The sequence below is a fragment of the Ahaetulla prasina genome, chromosome 3, assembly GCF_028640845.1.
Source record: "Ahaetulla prasina isolate Xishuangbanna chromosome 3, ASM2864084v1, whole genome shotgun sequence".
Classification (NCBI taxonomy): Eukaryota; Metazoa; Chordata; class Lepidosauria; order Squamata; family Colubridae; genus Ahaetulla; species Ahaetulla prasina.
In genome coordinates this window covers 146,980,731-146,997,393 of record NC_080541.1, presented here as the reverse complement: position 1 = coordinate 146,997,393, position 16,663 = coordinate 146,980,731, and the positions used below count along the sequence as shown (strand labels likewise).

Genomic DNA, 16,663 nt, shown 5'->3' with positions numbered 1-16,663 from the left:
TGGTCCAGCACAGTTTCTGAGCGTCGGTTGTGGAAGACTGCTCTAAATCAGCGTTTCTCACAATGTGGCAACTTTAAGATGTGTGGACTTCGATTCCCAAGCCACTGCGAAAAGTTGCAGCCCGCACGTCCTACAATAGAATAGAATAGAATTTTTATTGGCCAAGTGTGATTGGACACACAAGGAATTTGTCTTGGTGCATATGCTCTCAGTGTACATAAAAAAAAAAGATAGTTCATCAAGGTACAACATTTACAACACAATTGATGGTCAATATATCAACATAAATCATAAGGATTGCCAGCAACAAGTTACAGTCATACAGTCATAAGTGGAAAGAGACCGGTGATGGGAACCATGAGAAGATCAACAGCAGTGCAGATTCAGTAAATAGTTTGACAGTGTTGATGGAATTATTTGTTTAGCAGAGTGATGGCCTTCGGGAAAAAACTGTTCTTGTGTCTAGTTGTTCTGGTGTGCAGTGCTCTATAGCGTCGTTTTGAGGGTAGGAGTTGAACCAGTTTATGTCCAGGATGCGAGTGATCTGCAAATATTTTCATGGCCCTCTTCTTGATTCGTGCAGTATACAGGTCCTCAATGGAAGGCAGGTTGGTAGCAATTATTTTTTCTGCAGTTCTAATTATCCTCTGAAGTTTGTGTTTTTCTTGTTGGGTTGCAGAACCGAACCAGACAGTTATAGAGGTGCAAATGACAGACTCAATAATTCCTCTCTAGTCGCCAAACTTGAAGAACTCTGCTCTAAACGTTCGCTGCACGAACCCAGGCTGAACCCAAACTGAAACGCCATTAGTTGTCAGCGGAAGTTTTGCTACAGTGACGTCATAACAGCAGCTATGGCTAATGTGTACTCCTTACTCCGAAGGAGCTGAAACGACGTAAGCGCCAGCGGCGCAGGGATGAGAAAAAGGAGAAGCGGAGCAAGCACCTCTCCTCCAAGCCTCCAGAGGGCGGCATTCTCTCCTCGGACGGTCCCTCTTGTCGCGAGCTGCCTTGTCAGCCCGGGTCACGTGCCGCGCCTGCGTCCTACGCTCGGCCTTTTCCCACAGCGTTACGGGTTGCAGACGTTTCGTTAGGCGGCCGTCGGCCTACGACGAAACGGGGTACAACCGGCAATCATGGTCAGTACCGGGCCCAATCGAGCCCGTGGTGCGGGAGGGCGGGACCGGCTTTGGATTCCCGCGCTCGGCTGGCTCCTTGCTGGTCTCCTGCTGCCTGGATGGATTCCGATTCGGAAGTGGTGGGCCCAGCCGCGGAAGCGAGTTCCAGCGTGGCCTAATGGCTGCTCTCGCTGTCTTTAAAGTTGCTGCGGCCTCAGGCCTCCTGAGCTTCATTCAAAGGGTCTCCCCGAGTCTGCCTTTCTCACCGTCTCCTAGTTTTGCTTCTGCTGTTTCCCTTCCGAGAGTTTCTTCCTCAGGGCCCCAAGCAGCCTTCCTTCGTTAGCTTTCTCTCTCTCTCTCTGGGAAATTATGGAGGATAGTTAGTTGAACCTTCTATAGACTGAAGCTCTGGAAAGCATGAAAGGTTTCCCAGGTTATGTACAGACGTGGAACTGGGCTTGGCTGAAGGAGAGAGCTGCCATCCCTGCAGGATCTAGGAATGAATGAATGAGAAATAACAGGGGAGTCGACTTGGAGTCGTTTGGTGGTTTTGCAGAGGAGCCCTAATGACGAGCCCTTCTCTTAGATACGTTTACCCCCGCACACCCCCTGAACGTGTCTTACGTTCCCTTGAAGTTTTGCTGTGTCTGGATATATCTGTGTTTGCTTGCTTTGCAACAGCACATGGTTAAAAACCGGTTCAGGGCTGCTTCAGTGCATTATGCTTTTTCTCAGTGGATGGGGCTGCAGGTTTATTTTAAAAACAAACAAACCAAAAACACGACTTTAAATCATTGTAGAGAGCAAGGATCGATCTGGCAGTCTGTCAAGCTCAATAAAGCTTGTGAGTTTTTGCTGTTGCTTTGACCTTGCTTGGTTTTTGTGTGGAAGATAGATAGGTAATTGTGTTCTGGTGTTATATCCAGGAATAATTTCAGGAGTGGCATTCCCCCCCCCCAAATAAAAAGGGGGTCCCAGTTGATCCTAGCAGACCAGGATATGATGATTACAGGCTTACATTACTTTGGAAAGGGAGAAGGCTGAATCCATTTCATCAGCCAAAAGAAGTTTAATAGAAGGTGATTTTCTGTTTCATCAGCCAAAAGAAGTTTAATAGAAGGTGATTTTCTTTGAGGTAGTCAGAATAGGTAAGCCTGCTGGCTTTTTAGAATTCAGTTCACTGTTGCATCCACAGGTCTTTTCAGGAGACATGGGTAGACTGACGGTATGTAATTGGGGAGGGGATTAAATCTTATAAAACAAATGCAAATGCAGACCACCTTCATAAATGCGTAAATTGTTGAAGATAAATGGGTAGCAATAAAATTTTTGAATGCTTACTTTCCTATATACATTGTCAGCGCTTCTGATGATTTCCAATGTTTTCACAGTATTTAAGATAGAATTCTGTAAGCATCTACTGACAGAATGAGTTTGCCAGTCTAGTTTTCCATTTTGCACTTTATTCTGTATTTTCAGCTTCTTGGTTCTCAGTCAGACCTTTTCTCTGTCATAGACCAGCATAAAACAATCGTGAAAAATTACATCTGTTTCAGCTTCTAAGCTACCCCCCCCCCTTCATTTGATAGATTGTCATACAGATGTTCTAACTTTTTTTTTTTGGTCCATTTATTCAAGGGTTTCGTTAAAGTTGTCAAGAACAAAGCCTACTTTAAGAGGTACCAAGTCAAGTTCCGAAGAAGGAGAGGTCAGCTTTGCTTCTTTACAGAGATTTAGTACATTGAATGGATCATGGCATAAAGACATCATTTCTAAATATATTTGATTTTTTTTTTCTTATTCAGAGGGAAAGACTGATTACTATGCTCGTAAGCGCTTGGTGATTCAAGATAAAAACAAGTACAACACTCCTAAATACAGGATGATTGTACGTGTCACCAACAGAGATATCATTTGCCAGGTAAGGCCATCTTTTGATTTTGGCTATTGTGAAGAACCAATTCGCATATGTCTCCTATAGCAGTGATTTTGTGTAGATATTTTATAACACACATAGCATCCTTAAATTAGGAGCACTTTTAACCCCGCTTTTTCTCCAACATTTGATTTTCTTTTAGACCGAAATTATATTAGAATTATATTAGAATTAATTAGAATAGTCCATGCTGTTAATAATACTTGTCCTTTAGAAGAAAGTTATATCTCTACTATTCGGAACTTTATTTGATGTTTTACTCTTGTAGACACACACAGTATACATTGCCAATTACATTATGTTAAATCAACATTAATTGCATTGCTTTATAAAACAATGAATTGCACTTCCCCTTTCAAAATCAGTGTGCAACTTTGGGATTCTATTGGACTTGTAACTCCTAAACTCGGTCCCACTGATTAAACAGTGACAACTCTTGTGACCTGGGAAGAATGCCTTCTCAGTCGCATGGCTTGCCTTCTAAGAATGAGAATCCTTCAGACATTTGTGTGGTTTTCGCTCTGATGATAATTCTGAAAGGTCTTGAAATCCTGGCAGTGGATAGGTTGGATATGGCTCCCTTTTTTTAATTTCTATATATATATAGGATGGATAGAGAGAGAGAGGGAGAGAACTTATTAGACACATACTGTCTGGTTTATTTATATTGTATTATATAATTTTTATAGTATTTTAAGTTGTGAGCCGCCAAGAGTTTTGGAATTGGGCAGCAGCTAAATCTAATAAAATATATAGTACTTTTAACATTTCACCAGTAATGATGTTCAAAGAAAGAATAGACAACAGGTAACCTTTGTCCTAAATTCAGTCTTCTTGCAGTTGGGCATGGAAGAAGTGGGTGAATATGGAAAAGGACTGTCAAAAAGAGAAACAGATTTATAAGATAGTTATACAGTACAATGCTAGAGGTGAAAACAGTATAAAGGAATATGCCATCCCTGGATTCCTGTTGTAAAAGTACTAAAAACGTACTTTCTGTAAACCTAGGAAACTACATTTGGATATATTCATGTGACTTTCAGATACTGAATCATGGATCTATTTCCTGGATTAAAGAGACCCGGTTTGGGAGTATTTGTTGCATAGGCCAATTGCAATAAATGGATTTGAGATCATTCAGTTTTCCCCTTTTTAGATTGCTTATGCCAGAATTGAAGGTGACATGATTGTCTGTGCTGCATACGCTCATGAGCTGCCGAAGTATGGTGTGAAAGTAGGCTTGACCAACTATGCTGCTGCCTATTGTACGGGCTTGCTGATGGCCCGCAGGGTATGTATCTCTTGAAGATTACTATTCGTGCCTCTATACTCACTTGGAAGATCTATAGTCATCGATATTACCAATACAGGGAATGAATTACAAATCAATATGCACACAGTCTTTCTATGTTAGTCCCTCAAGTTCATTGAAAATTCTTACCAGTGAGATAAAAGGCATTCATTTATAGACAAAGCTAATGTTAAATAGATACGGAGATTTAGGCCTTGGTGTTAAAAGAGAACCATTTCTCTCTCTCTTGTAGTACCATATAGATTTTTCCAGTTTGACTCAATGCTTTACAGGGAGTCTGTTATTGCACCCCATAGTGTATAATAGTGGGGGGAGCTTGTAGGATGTCTGGACTCTCTTGGCCTTTCCCAAGTCAATTGGAACACTGTTCAGCTGAGCTTTTGAACTAATATTGGGCTGCCATTTTCTGTTGGGAATTTTATCTTATTGATAAAATAGAGATTTAATGTGTATGCTTTTGTGTTCTAATTTTTATGACATTTTATTATATTTTACTATGTCTTACATTTTGAACTTCCTAGAATGTTGACAGAGATGTAATATATAAATGTAATCAATTAAAAATATGAAAAATGAGCAAAAATGACTTGTTATGGCTTAATGAGATAACTCAAGGACACAGTTATAGAGAAACCTTGTTTTAAATGACTATTTGGAGGGAAGTACGGTAGTATAATAGTATTCTTAACTGTTGATTATGACAGTACATCATCCTGGCAATGTTGGTTATCTGTGATAAGTGGTGTCATGATGATGCCATTTTACAGATGGCAAGATTATGTTACTCAAATGAAGTAAATTGCTGAGGAAATGTGATCTAGGGGTTTTGAAGTCTGCTGTAGCGGAATCCAGTAAATTGTCATAAATCAAGTTTTCATTGTTCTTTAAAAAAACGTATCTAATGTTTTCCCAGCTTTATAGGGTATGTTGATTTCATTCCTGTATGGTGGCAAGCATTGCACATCACTGTATAAATAGAGTGTGAACTTTTTTGCCAAGGAAAACTTAACATATGCTTGCGTTGTTTGCAGCTTCTGAATAAATTTGGTCTGGATAAGATCTATGAAGGCCAAGTTGAAGTGACTGGTGATGAATACAATGTGGAAAGTGTGGATGGACAGCCTGGTGCCTTTACTTGTTATCTGGATGCTGGCCTTGCTCGGACGACTACTGGAAACAAAGTCTTCGGTGCTCTGAAAGGAGCTGTGGATGGTGGTCTTTCCATTCCACACAGGTAATTTCTTCCCTTCTGAATTCAATTCACATTCAGGCAACCATTTCGTTATATGGTTCCCCCCTCCCTCTTTTTATACATTTTTGAATATATTCTTTTTATTGAGGTTATAACTGTCTAAAGTCACTTATATTCTGTTGTGGGGTTTTGTAGATTTTTTAATCAAAAAAATTATCCATTTTTTAAATCCACCTTTATTATCTATATAAATAACACAGGGTGGTGAACATCTTCTTTTTTTCCCATCACAACAACCTTGTGAGGTGAGGTGAGCCAAGAAAGATACTGGCCCGAAATCACTTAGCTGGCTTTTATCCTTAAAGTGGACTAGAATTCATAAGTCTCCCAATTTCTAATCTGGTGACTTCGCCACAACACCAAACTGATGCTCTGTTGCCATCGACAACACTAAGCTATTCTCTGTAGTAGATCCAGTACTTGAGCCATGGTGGCACGGGTGCAGTACTGCAGGCTACTTCTGACTGCTGGCTGCCTGCAATTTGGCAGTTCAAATCTCACAAGGCTCAAGGTTGACTCAGCCTTCCATCCTACTGAGGTGGGTTAAATGAGGACACAAATTGTTGGGGGCAATATGCTGACTCTGTAAAACCGCTTAGATAGGGCTGTAAAGCACAGTGGAGTGGTATATAAGTCTAAGTGCTATTGTTATTGCTACTTATTTGCCATCTACAATTCATCGCTAAGATCTTACACGAACTGAATGCACAAAAATCTGCTCTTTTCACTTTGATTTTAGTAGGTTTTCTGAGTTAAAAAAATAGTAAAATAGGATGATTGTAGCGTTGTATAATAATCCTATCTTTTGTTTTGCTATTAACTGGCTACTGTGTGATGATATCCCACTGACTGAACACTCTGTAGTTGGTCCTTGGCGTGTGTATGATTGATCTTGGTGTTTCAAGACGGGACTGATGGTGGCTGAAACGCTTGAATCGCCCCCCCCCCCAAAAAAAAACACAACCCAACAACTTTGGAATCTTAACAATGTTATGTTCCACTTTGCTCCCAGAGTGTATAATGCTTAGCTCTTTGTTTCATAGTACCAAGCGTTTCCCTGGTTATGACTCAGAGAGCAAAGAATTCAATGCAGAAGTCCACCGCAAGCATATCATGGGCCAAAACGTTGCAGATTACATGCGATACTTGATGGAAGAAGATGAAGATGCTTATAAAAAACAGTTCTCTCAATATATCAAGAACAATGTAACATCTGACATGGTAACACATCTGTTTATATAAGTCCTTCAATTACTGCTTAGCAACCATTTCATTGTAGTTAAAGAATTGCTAAAGCAAATTTGTAACTCACCAAAACTTAGACCTAATGTCATTGCTTCGTGGTTACATGTACTCTTGAGCATGGCTTATTCAATAAGTATCCAGTTCATATATAACATTGACAGATGCACCTCAGCAGAGTGACTGCTTACCTGCTTGCTTATTTGCAATATGTGCATGATTTTTGGCACATCTTCTCTTCTGGCTTGCTTTCTGCTGTTTGTAAGTTTCCCTCCATCTTTCCCTGAGGTACTCCAGTAGCTTTTGGCTTTTTCTTAACTCTTATTCCCTCTTCCCTTGAAATATACTTTGCTGTCTAGAAAAACCACAGTTTGGTTTTTATTAGACATAAAACAACTCCTTTTTTGGTCCCTGCCTGAATAAAACACGAATGTTTCAGTTTGGATACGAGCTGCTTGAAAGCAGTTTGTTACGTGCATGAACCATGTTGCAGATCCTTCTTCAGTGTGTTATTTGTGTATAATGGATTTTGGGGTTGTAGATACGGAAGTAATACATTTGACTTTATTGTAACACTCCTTTCTCCTGTTTGCTTTTGTTTTCAAGACAAATGTATCAAATATGTAGTAAGTATGAATTAATCTCTACATTATGTTGCCACAGATGGAAGAAATGTATAGAAAAGCTCATGCTGCAATACGTGAAAAACCTGCCCATGAAAAGAAACCTAAGAGAGAAGTTAAAAAGAAGAGGTAAGATGATTTTTTTTTCCTAAGAGGGGTTCCCTAATAACATGTATATTAATGAAGGAATATATTAACATTGAAATATACACAGACAAACCCACACACTATATATATGGAAATACAGGGAATATAGGTAGATTCTATCAATGTCTGGAACGGGCTGGACTAAAGGACAGCACTGATCCTGATCATAGCAAAACAGGATCTCGGCACCATATTATAGAAGCGGGGGTCTACCACACTAGACAGGACCCAAGGTACAGACTGTGCAGAGAGACCACAGAGACAGTTCAACACACAATGGCAGGGTGTAAGATGCAGGCAGGAACAGCATACATTGAACAGCACAACCAAGTAGCTGACGTGTACAGGAAGATATGTGTAGACTATGAGCTAGACCCTCCTATGTTTAGATGGGAGATCTCTCGAGCTTGAATAGAGCAAGAAAGTTAAGATCCTGTGGGACTTCCAGATCCAGACAGGCAGACAGGTATTGAGCAATCAACTGGACATTGTGGTGATAATCAATAACCAGAAGACAGCGGTGCCGATAGACATAGCATTGACAAGTGACGGCAACATCAGGAAGGGTTATGAGAAACTGGAGAAGTACCAGGAACTGAAGAGGATGTGGAAAGTAAATGTCAGAGTTGTCTCAGTGGTAATAAGAGAAATGAGGGCTGTGACCTCTAAGCTGGGAGAATGACTCCAATAGAACTCAGGAACAACATTGGAGGTCTCTGTCCAGATGGGTGCAGTGCTAGGAAGAGCTAAGATCTTGCACACAACCCTCAAACTCCCAGATCTCTGATAGAGCATCTGAGATTGAGGAAGATGCATATCACCCATAAGGGTGAGAAGGATATTTATTCATTCATTTGGGGGATGCTAAAAAGGAATAATTTTTATTTTGTGTTAAGAGTTAAGTTTTTTCCTAGCAAAACACCATTTAATATAAAGCTTAAAACCATGTCCCTGGGTTTTAAAATTGAAGAAAATAACTCCAGCTTGCTCGCTCGCTTGCTTATTTAGCATAGTTCAGGAGCATGCCAGGTCTCCTGTTTTGCTTTTGTTGCATACCTTTCTGCGTTGGTGAAAGTTCATTAACGGATTTGGAGAAATAATTAGAGGTGTGCACAGAACAACATGTTCAGTTTCAAACTGAAAAAAAAAAACCCGTATTGGGAGTTTTGTGATGTGTTTTGGCTGAGCAATGATTCTTCAGAACCAAAACCAGGAATATCCAGAGGGATCTTATAGGAGTGAGTGGGAGAAGATAAGTCTACCGCTTTTCTTTTCATGGCATGTATACAGGTAGTTCTCAAAATACAGTTGGTAACTTAGCAACTGCTAAGTACCTAGGGGGTACTTACGACCTGGATTCAAATTCTAATGCGCACACAGTCAGATGACCACATTTTGGCCTCTTGGCAATGGGTCACATTTACAGCTGTTTGTGGTGTCCTGCAACTGCATTATAAAGTGGTTTTGCAAAATAGCATTTCCAGTTTTCCTTCAAAACCACATCCAATGGTTCACTTAATTACTGTGGTGTTCACTTACCTGCAGTGATTCATTTACCAATCACTGCAAAAGTTGGAAAAAGGTCTGTCACGTACCAATCCGCTTCCCAATTGTCTCAAGTTAGGCTCCATTACAGTTGTAACTTGAAGCCTACCTCTACTGGCCTGCCCACCAAGTTTCTTCCAGTATCTGCTTTTTGCTATTTTTCCTTGTGCTATGTTGAAAATCGAGGAAATTAGTGGTAGCAATCTAGCTGTCCTATCCGTTTTTAATCTTTCTAGCCTTTTCATTTTCCTACCTCCACTTATCCATCAACTCCACCACATCCTTGGCTTTTTTTATTGGACATGGACCACTAGAACATTTTGCACATTCCTATCATACAATTAAATTTATAAGCTATGTGCAGCCTGCTTGCCTTGAATTTTCTGCTTTTGCTTGTAATATAAGAACAGACACTAATGAGCAGTAGTCTAAATAAAACAAAATTTCCCCAGCTACCATAAAGCACAACATGAGGTAGTGTGATTGCATTATCCTTACCATTTTCAGAAGGAAAATAATTGGTTTCATTACATAGGCATCACTATTCCATTGTCAAACTTCAGAATGAAGCTAATTTGTATTAATTATCAGTTCTTTTGATGTAACATTGTACAATTTTCCATTCTAATTTGAAATGCATTATCTCATAGAAAAGTGGTATTGTTTTCTGTTGAAACTAATAGCTTTCAGGTTTTCTGGAATGTGCTTATTGGGATTCATTCTTATTCATTCTAAGATCATTTACAAGTCCAGGACATTAATCTGTTTAACCAACCGGAATAGATAGAGAAATTCGCAGAGGTGGAGGAGTCCTTAAGCACAACTCCTGCTCAGTGAACTATTAGATGATGGAATATGGCTCTTTATGAGAATGTTAAAAGGATGTAATGGGCAGAGACTATCAGATATGGGTGGGCAAAGGTACAGGTCATTGTTAACTGGAAGAGCTGGTTTTGGATGCCTTTGTGCAATTCTATGAGTAATTATTTTCTGGTGGTCTAGTATTTGACCATTAATGCTAAGGATGATTATGGTGTTGGTTCTTTTTTCTTTTCTTTTGAAGACTCATTTAAGGTGGATAGGTTCTCTACATATGCAAGAATAACCAAACCAAAAAAAAAAATTCTTTTTGCAGGTGGAATCGCCCCAAATTGTCCCTTGCTCAGAAGAAAGATCGTGTGGCTCAAAAGAAAGCTAGCTTCCTTCGGGCTCAGGAACGTGTGGCTGATAGTTAAGATGCCTTCCATAATTTTCTATGAAGATTTTGGAATACAGAATAAACTTATTGAATCAATGTTGGAAGTGTTGACTTACTGAGATTGAATTCTATCTGCATTTGAATTAATTGATCACCCGGTTTCTTGGGTCTCCCTCTTTATGCTTACAGAAGAAGCTACAAATGTGAAGTTCAATCTAGCTTCACTGTAGCAAATCCCTCTATTTATATTCCACTTTTCCTTTGGGGGCTGAAGGCATAGCAGTCCCTTCAGTGTTTTCCTCTCAAAAGCAGTCTTATGAGATAGGTTGGGCTTAAAGAATATGATTGGCCCCAAGTCACCCAAGAAGCTTTCATGGCTGAAGATGGTCTTGCAGCTGGGTCTTATTAATCCAACATCTCAACTATTATGCTTCACTGATATTCAATGTTGACATGCTGCTAAATCTTCAAACTATTAAATAAAATCCATCAGGTAAGTGATAAACATCAGGGTGTATGGTCTCCTTAGCAGGGACATCCAAAAGCAGACTCTTAATTGTACTCTCTAGATTTGCTACATCTAGAGCTTTCTGAATTCCCAGGCACTATATAGTCAGTGACTAGCAATGAATGAAGCTCATGAAATGAAATCCCAGAAATACTTTTGTTTCCTTCTGGGAATACATTGATCTCACCTTTGGAATCTCATCTGGAAATTTTCCAAAAATCCATTTTCGGGAACAAGAATGGATTCTGGTATTTTGGATGTTGTCTGCCCTCCTAGGACTACTGCAAGCTACTTTTTGTTCTAGCTCACCATATTAGTACCTTTTTAGTCAGGTCATAGTAATGTGAGCCATCTTAATCTTAGGCTAAAATTAGACAAATTCTGTAGATGTACCTGCCAGATTTGCATGACAAAAAAAGTGTCAGCAGTTCTCAAGTCTGTTTTGTTTTAATCCGCTTCTCTTGCTTTCCATTGCTTGGCTTTAAAAAGCCCTTAAATCTTGATTTTGTTGACTTTGCAATTTAGACAGCACTCTTAAAGTCTTTCCCCACTAACAAAAATGAAATTCGTCCTTTCTTAGAAAAGAACAGAAGCTGTAATCAAGGGGAAATATGCAGTAAAGAAGATCCAGGGTTAGATCCAGATTGCTTTTCAGGCTGTATTTGTGTTGCTGTGTATCAAGATAATTCTTTAATAAACAGTCTATTTTTAAAAAGTGAATATTGGAGAACAGCATAACCACAAATATTCAGGAAAGATGCAGTATAACTTTTCTCCAAGAACTGTTCAAGATGTACTAAACTGCTTAGGTTAACTGATTTCTGCCTTAGTTGAGTTCTGGATCACAGAACAATATACATAAATATAATTTCCCTTCAGATCTCAGGCTTATATGTGTGTTGAGTAGAGATTGTCTTCCACCTTGAGCTTTTCCCATGTTCAGATAAAATGGGACCTGCATGCTAGTGTCTGTTCAGACTGGCTGTCTATTCTTGACCTACACCTTTTATTTAATAGAACTGATGATAAAGCCAGTACTGGGTGGGTCTAAATTTGGATTTATCAAAAAAAAATCTGACTGAATTTTTCACTTGAAATCGTGAACTTAAGGATAACTTATTTTTTCCCAAGGCACTAATTATCTTCAGGAATTTTTTTTGATAAGAATAAGGTTTGGGAGATAAGACTTCTTTGTTCTTTCAGTTACATTTCAGAACAGATTACATGCTTCCTTTTGGCATTCCTTGGTTTTCAAGTACTTTCTCAACCTCCTGAATCGCTTTAACTTGTCCTGTCCAAGAGCTTACTTTCCCTGGTGTGTTGTGGTGGTCAAACTCTCCTTCAATAAGGACATAATTGGGGGGGGGGACTTCTAATCCCTTTATATGTACTAAAGGTACATCTAATTTTCCAATACGATCTCTAATAAACCAAAATTATAGCTTCAAAAGAGTCAAACAAATCTATAATCATGGGTTTAATAGATGGGAGAATTGTAGAGCTAAAATACAATATCCAATCATCTTCCTGATAGAAAAAGTGATTTCATGTAGCATCTTTTATAGGTAGCCATTAATCTCTCCCACTCAAGCAGCATCACGAAGCTGGCCTTGGTTATTGGTCTTGAAAAGCTAAAAAATCTTGTATTGAGTAAATTTGAGACCACCAGAATGCTAATTGGGCAATTTTAAAAAAACATCTGAAAGTCAAGGAGAAAGCCTACTTCTTCATTATTGAATATGTCCATGAAGATATCTGGAGTCACACTTGGAAGCTTTAGATATTATACCTACAATAGCATTGCCATTGAGGATATGTTGTTTTGCTTTTTGCTATCTTATTTTAAATATAGGATTCAGAGATTCCTAATATCTATCCTGTGAGAAAAACTGCAGACTCGGAATCAATATTTTCTTGAGGGAGCGATGCATAGAGAGAAACCCCTCAACCCTTCTTGCTCCTAGAAATAAGTAATACGTTTCTTTTAAAACAGGGCAAACGTTGCAGGATAGAGGGTGGGAAGTGAGGTACATCATCTCCCCAAACAGCTTTTGCTCAATAGCTGGAAACAGAAATCTGTGGGGACACCCAGGTGTATTGAAGATAGTTTAAAGAATCTGATTTTTGTAGAAATAGGCAATGAGCCTAACAAGAAATTTTTATTACATTAAATTTCTGTTGTGATAAATCCTGAGTTTTATTTTTGTAGAAATTAGGGATCTGGTTTTTTAAAATAGCCTTGATCATGCTTCAGGCTTGTTCCAGACTCTTGGTTTTTCTTTTAACATCTTGTAAATGAAAAAGTTCCAATCTGTTGGGATTTTGGGCGAAAGAAACCTCATTTGTAGCAGTTGTAGTCACGTATTTTCTTTTTTTTAAATGAGCAGCTTGTCTTCTGTAACAGCTTTGCATTTCCTTTTTTAATCACTATTTCCATGCTAATATTTAAACTAATACTGATTTTTCTTTTAATAAACTTTGCTTTTATATTATTCTTGTGAAATAAGACAATGTCTCAAGGGATTGAATGTGGGAGGGGAGGGCTGATACACTCTTGCTATACAGTTTAACACAAGATGATCAGGCAGGCACGATTGTAGAGTAAGGAAATGATCTTGATGGAAATATGACAAGCCGTTACCTAGGGGAAAGGGACTAAAATGTTAAATCCAGGTAACATTCAAAGGTGCATCAGGCAGACCCATCCTAATTCATTAAAGTATAAGAAGGGAGATTGGATGTGGCAGGGGTGGGCCTGAGCCATGATGGCATAGAATGCACTATTGCAGGTTACTTCTGCTGACTGCCAGCTGCCAGCAGTTCAATTCTCACCGCCTCAAGGTTGACTCAGCCTTCCATCCTTCTGAGGTCAGTAAAATGAGGACCCAGATTGTTGGGGAGGCAATATGCTGACACTAAACTGCTTAGAGCAGCGGTTCTCAACCTGTGGGTCGGGACCACGTTGGGGGTCGAATGACAATTTGCCAGGGGTTGCCTAAGACCATCGGAAATATGGGAAGTATACTTGCGAGTCGAAAAATTGTGCTTCAATGGTTGACTTCACAAGCCAGCTGCAGGCTCTTCAAATCGCTAGCCGAATTCAGCTTCAGGTGCGATCAATTAAAAAAGAGAGAAATCTTTGCTCTGATGTCTCTCTCTCAAGCCAGCTGCAATCGCTCCCAATCGCTAGCCTAATCTGGCTTCAGGCCTCCGTCCTCAAGGCAATCGCAAGCAGTTCAGATCACTAGCCAATAGGGCTTCAGGCGCGATAAATTCAAAACAAAAATAATTTTACGGTTGGGGGTTGCCACATCGTGGGGAATTGTATTAAAGGGGTCGCAGCACTATAAAGGTTGAAAACCACTGGCTTAGAGGGTTGTAAAGCACTGTGAAGCGGTGTATCAGACTTTCAAGATCAATACCAGTCCCCCTAAATAGGCCAGACCATGAAATCATCTCTACATGAAGGATAAAACTTATTTTCATCAAGATTGGCTATAGTAGATCCCTGGTTCTGTAGACCAGGGGTTCTCAACATAGGCCATATGGCTTCCTGGGGACGGGGGCACCCAAACTTAACTGCCAAGCATTTGCCCAATTAATGAAATACACAATCTCATTCTCTATTTTAGCAGCATGCTTACTAAAAATTAGTTTACAACAAATATACTAATGAAAACAACAGTGTAATAAATGCAGTTCTATATTACAGCTGACAGCAATTGCAGTACTATTTAAAATTTGTGAAATCTTTTCATATATCTGCATAAAGATGACCTAATTTGTCATCTGCTCTCCACACTAGTCCTAAAGCCAAAGAACCCATTTAAAACAACTAAGCCTATAAAACGTGTGTTCATTTATTCATTGAGGAAAATGATCCAGATTTATGTACATGTATGGTTTATGTGAAAGTCTGGAATTATCAGTTCCTTTGAAGGAGAAATGAGGTGTTTTCAAGAATAGGGTGATAATCGGGTGTGAGTATAGGAAGTCCTGCCTTATTTAAATGACAGAATTCTGGGTATTCACCATCGGTATGAGGAAATACATAATCGTTTGAAAAAAGATTTCTGACATCTAAAAATAGTTGTTAATTCTCACCATGCTGGAAGAATTAAGAAAAGAACACCACCAGTACACTGTCGGGCAGATCATGTACAAATGGAAGCCATTCAATACCACTGTTCCCAGGAGTGATTGATCAACTAAGATCACACCAAGAGCAATGCTTGTACTTTTGGAGGTCTCAAGGAACTTCAAGATAACATCTAAAGAACTAAAGGTCTTTCTTGCATTGCTAGATGTCAATGTTCATAAAACCACCATCAGAGGAGCACTGAACAACAGTGGTGTGCATGGCAGGAATGCAAGGAGAAAGTTACTCTCCAAAAAGAACATTGCTGCCCATGTACATAAACCATATGGAAAAGCCAAATGATTATTGGAAAAATGTTCTGTGGGCAGATGAGAACCAAATAGAACTTTTTTTTTACCGTTTCCCCAAAAATAAGACATCCCCTGTTAATAAGCCCAGTTGGGCTTTTGAGTGCATGCGCTTTAATAAGCCTCCCCCTGAAAATATTTAAACGCAGAGCTGGAAATCAGGTAAGACAGCAAGAGGAGCCCCATCTTGCTCCATGCACCCCAAAATAATAAGACCTCCCCGAAAATAAGGCCAAGCACTTATTTCGGGGTCCAAAAAACATAAGACAGGGTCTTATTTTCAGGAAAACACTGTACTTGAATGAGAAGTATATTTGGGAAAGGCAAACTTGGGGTAAGAACCTTATACCATCTGTGATGGCAGCAGTGTAACGGACCAGGATGGTTTGCCCAGGGCCATCTTAACAGCATTATGGGCCCTGGGCAAAGCAGTGTACTGGAGTCTCTACGACAACTACTCACAGGAATAAAAATGTAAATGGTCGATAAAATTAAACATATTTATTTTATTGGCACTTCCAACAAAATCGGTGTTAAAACATTAAAAACATGCGGGCTCATGTCATCATCTATGGAAAAAAAATCAGTGTTAATTTCTATTAATGCATGTTAGTATTAATAAAAAAATGCAGTAAAATGTAATAAATATGTTGCTGTGTTTATATGATACAAGGTGCATTGAAGGATTAACATACACAGATTAGTATGAGGCCCCTATGCTCGTAGGACCCACGGGCAAGTGCCCATCAGGCCCATGTGTTAAGACAGCCCTGGGTTTGCCATTGATAAACCATTCACTGATAGAATTATGAATTCTGAATTGTAGTAGGAAATTTTACAAAAATATCAGGATATCTGTCAGTGAACTTGGGCTCCAGTGAAAGTGGGGTATACAGCATGACAACAATCCATGTTGTATAATCGAAGAATGGTTAAAGCAGAAAAAAGTTAATGTTTTGGAATGGGCTGTCAAAGTCCTCATCTTAATTCTATAGAAATCTTGTAGGAAGCAGGGAATTCATGCAACGAAGCCCACAAACAACTCTGAATTGAATCTATTCCATAAAAGGAATTGGTTAAAATTCATCCAAGCTGATGTTCAGGACTGACCAAGTTCTCAGAGACATTTAGTTGCAGTTATATGAGGACACACCAGTTACTGAAAGCGAAGGTTCACATACTTCTGCCACACAAAAGTATAGATTTAGAAATGTACTATAGATTCTCAAATGTACTATAAAGTTTTTGACGCAATTGTTTAATTGGCTTCTCTTCACCTAGTTTTTGGGCTTGTGTGGAGAACAGATCACATTTTAGGTCATATTAATGCAGAAAT

At 39.2% G+C, this 16,663-nt stretch overlaps 2 protein-coding genes and 1 non-coding gene across 4 annotated transcripts in view; 2 read left to right on the top strand and 1 right to left on the bottom strand.

Moving 5' to 3' along the window:
• The window catches only part of LOC131196055 (divergent protein kinase domain 1A), a 132,496-nt gene that overhangs the window by 92,269 nt on the left and 23,564 nt on the right, over window positions 1–16,663 (bottom strand). The gene's annotated exons all lie outside the window — the stretch shown is intronic.
• Window positions 1,005–11,823, top strand: RPL5 (ribosomal protein L5). 2 transcript variants are annotated; one of them, XM_058178475.1, is made up of 8 exons: window positions 1,016–1,139; window positions 2,757–2,826; window positions 2,924–3,039; window positions 4,211–4,345; window positions 5,398–5,600; window positions 6,662–6,839; window positions 7,524–7,612; window positions 10,311–10,469. In XM_058178475.1, the coding sequence occupies exons 1-8, from the start codon at window positions 1,137–1,139 to the stop codon at window positions 10,408–10,410; spliced, it is 894 nt and encodes a 297-aa protein (XP_058034458.1). In that variant the 5' UTR covers window positions 1,016–1,136; the 3' UTR covers window positions 10,411–10,469. The 2 variants fall into 2 exon arrangements, with proteins under 2 accessions (XP_058034459.1, XP_058034458.1); XM_058178476.1 differs by lacking the exon at window positions 6,662–6,839 and having other exon boundaries at window positions 1,005–1,139; window positions 10,311–11,823.
• On the top strand, window positions 6,445–6,540 carry LOC131196459 (small nucleolar RNA SNORD21). The gene has a single exon (XR_009154740.1). It is a non-coding gene; the product is annotated as a small nucleolar RNA SNORD21 (small nucleolar RNA).